At 50.5% G+C, this 4074-nt stretch overlaps 1 protein-coding gene across 1 annotated transcript in view; it reads left to right on the plus strand.

Annotated features, from left to right (window-relative positions):
* The first annotated feature begins 382 nt into the window (after nucleotides 1-382).
* NRIP2 (nuclear receptor interacting protein 2) overlaps nucleotides 383-4074 on the plus strand; it is a 14002-nt gene continuing 10310 nt past the window's right edge. Inside the window, exon 1 of the mRNA XM_009082401.1 lies at nucleotides 383-613. Coding sequence (XP_009080649.1) covers nucleotides 383-613 — 231 coding nt within the window. The remainder of the gene's footprint in view (nucleotides 614-4074) is intronic.

Genomic DNA, 4074 nt, shown 5'->3' on the forward strand with positions numbered 1-4074 from the left:
GCCGGCTCTGCTGTGATTTATGGAAATCGCTTTCTGACGCGCGTCTTTTTCTGTTACGACAAGGACCCGCGGGCTGGAGGAGGAGGCTGAGCTGCAGTCAGGGCAGGAGGAGTGAGGGAGAGGAAAAGGTGGAGAGCGGAGGGACACGGGGGAGTGGAGAGGGAAGAGAGAGAAACGGGCGCGGAGACACTTCAGAGGTGGGTGAGTTATAACTAAGAGAGCAGGCAGAAAGGCAGCGAAAGGAAGAGAAGGAGAGCTGTGAGGAAGGGAAAGGGAAAGGAGATCCGAGACTGAGTCAGCCTCCAGAGGGCAAACACCGGGAGACGAGTTCAGGGAACACTCCAGCGTACCAAGAAGGACTTGTTCTGTCTGAATCTTAACCATGAGCACAAGGAAGAGCTGTCCCCTGCCACTGGGGCAAGGAGACCAGGAAGACAAGCAGAGTGAGGGTACTTCTGACCTGGAGCGACAGGAGTGTGAGATGGAGCTGAGAAACAAAGCTATTCTGCAACAGAAGAGACGCCTTAAACAGGCCACCCAGTTTGTGCACAAAGACTCTGCTGATCTGCTGCCCCTGGATGGCTTGACAAGGCTTGGCACCTCCAAGGATCTGGTGAGTCCAGTGGGACCCCGTCTGGGAGGGAGTCCTCCTAATAGCCTTCATCCCAGTTGGGAACTACTGTCAGGCTTTGTGAAAGGTTATGGGTTCAGCAAATATGAAATTTCCCTTTGGCATCTTCTGGGAGCAGGTCAGGGTGAGGGGAAAGAATGAATCAATCAGTTGTTTACATCCATCTACCCGTGCATCCCCATAAGAACCAAACTCCTTGCAGAGGCAGGCAGACATGGACTGGAAGGACTCTCCAGGATTCAAGTTTCCACTCACCCAGCACCTATATATGTTCTTATGACATGTGTGTTTCTATGTGGGACATCTCTGAAAGCCCCCATGTATTCCTGCATAATCCGGTTCAAACGCAGACTGCTTCCTAGACTCACCAGGGAGGGAAGCACAGCTCTTGTAACTCTGAGAGTCTTATGTTTGCCCTTGTCACATTTTTGCATTATTGTCTCTCCCCCCACTCTCTGGATTTACAGAGGGACAAGCACAGGGCAGGACCACTAGCCAGGCACGCCGACAAATGCAGTGCCTGGCACTCGTGGATGACACCTTTGGGGAAGAGGCATGGGAGGGAGGCCTGTGGGTGTCTCCCTGTGGAGATGTGGAGCAGGAGACATCAGGGAGGGAGATCTGTTCCAGGAGCCTGAGCTGTCTGTGGTCTGGAAGGAATTCCCCAAGGCTGGAAGCAGTTTCCCACAGGATGGCTTGCTGTCTCAACTGCACATATATTCCCCTTGCTCTAGCAGTTTTTCTAACTTCTCTCTGCTGTGGAGTTTAACTGCTCAAACCATTTTCCTAAAAGAGGACCTAGGTCTGGTCAGTGATGGGGACACACTTATTCCATCTGTGCCAGTGAGTGTCATAAAAGATCTTGCCCCTCCCTGCATTCCCTCCGTATCCTCAGACAATTGCAGCAACACCACAGATGCTCATGTGTGTGTGTCTCCAGCCATTTCCTGGCTCCCGTGTCAGGCCCCGTGGCTGCTGTCAGCAAGGCAGACAGGGCCACACGTGTGGGACAGGCAGAGTCCCTGGCACTGGGCCTGAACGGGAGCTATCCTTCCCGCTGGAGCCGTCAGGTGCAGTGGCTCTGCCCTGCGCAGATGAGGGGTCAGTGCCACGATCCCGCGCTGACACACCCTCCTGCTCCTGCCACCCTCCCCACAGCTGCCTCAGCAGCTCGGCAGGGTGAAGAGTGGCTCCTCAAAGTCACCCTGAGCTGTCGCCTCGTGCTCTGCCAGCCCTTCACAGCCTCACACATGGCTGTCAGCAGGGACTGGGCTCGGGTGTCCCTCTGGCGCTGCACACAGTCGCTGCTGAAGTGTGGGAGGGAAGTCGCATACATGTTGTCTTAGTGAGGAACAGGGAGTCTCCTTCCCGTGGGGAAAGAGGTCTGACCACACTGGAACCCAGAGGGCTGACAGCACAGGCAGGCTCACCGTGGCCCTTAGGGCCTACGGCATTGCAGCTCCAACAACTCCACAGGAGGGCATAGCCAGACATACCCCTGGGCATGGCCCTGTACAGCTTTTGGCAGGGTATGGGGAGGAAACACTTCTGAGCTTTTCAGTGCATGTTTGTTGACCCTAGACACAAAGACAGAGAGAAATATATTTACTTGCTTTGCTTTGGAATTGACTCCTGCCACACCATGCCCCAAGACAAGAATTGGCACCCTGAAGCCCCAAACGCTTGCTCAGGTGAGACAGTGTTTGTCTGAACCACTTGCCCGTGAGCAGTTCTCCTGGTCAAATTAACCATTCTAGGCAGGAGAATTACTTGCATGCAGTTGACGTTTGGTCACTGAAAATCACTGCACACTTCATGCTTGATCCATAACAGAATAGCTGCAACATTTTTACCATGGAGATAGGGAGCAGTAAATAAAACATCATGTCTTTTCTGTCGTGGAGATTTTGCTCTGGTGCTAGAGGACACAAAGTAAAGTGTTTCCCCTGTGCAAAGTTCACACACGTAGTACCATACCTGGGGTCAATGCAATACATCCGTTTCTGTTTTACCTTGGAGCAAAAGAAGAACCAGGCCTTACATTTCCAAGAGAGTTCATCAATTCCTTCAACTTGATGGGAAACTGTGATACTACTGGGACATTTTGGGGGTCCAAAATATGCCTTTGGCATATTTCTCCAGGCACTTCTCTAGTGCTACAAAAACCCCGTCTATGTTTCCTAAATTGATCTGGCTCCATCCTGGAAGACAGGAATGTAAAAAAAAAGGAGTGTATCAAAAATGAAGCAGCAGTAGGAAATGCTGGAGAGTTTGATTTTTGAGAGAGCAAAACACCGCAGAGTCCTGTAGCACTTACACTGGGAGGAGAGTTAATTAATTCCCAAAAATAGGTCTCCATTGACAGTTCCAGAGACTCCAACTGTGGCAGCCCCACATGTCCTACAATTAGAGCAAAGCCCCATGTAATTTAAAAAAAAAACCAAAAAAGAGTTTTATTTTACAGTCACAGGCTGTTACTCTTTTGCCACTCTTTTCTGTGTAATCTGGATGTGCATTTGTCTTATGCAATCCACCTAGCAGTGCCTGGGATTTGATGGGCCCATCACGTCTTCAACAATGAGTAATTATACATCTCCGTGGAGACCTCACATTTCCAGCTTTGTAATGACAAGCATGATTTGGGTTTTTAATGGCAAAATAAATACAGTAGTTACATGAGCTAAAATATTTTGAAAGTACCAAGAAGGTCTGAATCTGTGGCTCCTCGACTCCCAAAAATCAAGATCCCTAGCTCATACAATGTCAGTAATCATAGCAAGGCCTTGAGATTTCACATCGGATAGCCTGAACCTTCCCTAAGGTGCACTGGGAACCTGTTTTGACCCTTCTAAGTGCCCTGAGAGGCCCTCCTTTCCAGCTGCTGGCTACAACACCCTTCAGATCCTCCCTCACCATCCTCTAAATCTAATTGTTTGTGATCCGTCCAAGAGACAGCAGTCTCCACTTCTCCATCTCACTGGTGAGAGAGAAGATGAGGAGGGCCCCAGGAGTCTGCTCTTGAATCAGATGCCTCCACAATCCCAAATCTCAGTTAATCCCCATCAGCACTTGACCTCTTCCCAGCCTGAGTGATATGAAAGGGACAGAGGTGGTGGCTGTAAAGAGCCTGCTCTTACTGTGGGAAAGGTTGCAGGGAGAGGGAAAGGTCCTTTGCATGCCAGATTGTGAGAGACAGGAGGCAGGATGGGAATTTGGAGACCTGCTGCTTGTTCCCTGCCCTTTTCCCATGGCCCAGATGTTAGCTGGCAGCCAAACTGGCACTGTGCTCAGAGTATTTAGGGAGTTCAGTACAACGTCCAGCTGTGCTGTAGGCCGGCACAGTAGGCTGAGAAAAGATCAGGAACAGAGGGATATTTTTACCTCACTTTTTCAACTACTGCAGTGGCTCTTATGCAGTAAGTGAATGATCTGACTGTTGTCCC

This window comes from Acanthisitta chloris, unplaced genomic scaffold (genome assembly GCF_000695815.1).
Source record: "Acanthisitta chloris isolate BGI_N310 unplaced genomic scaffold, ASM69581v1 scaffold6169, whole genome shotgun sequence".
NCBI lineage: Eukaryota > Metazoa > Chordata > Aves > Passeriformes > Acanthisittidae > Acanthisitta > Acanthisitta chloris.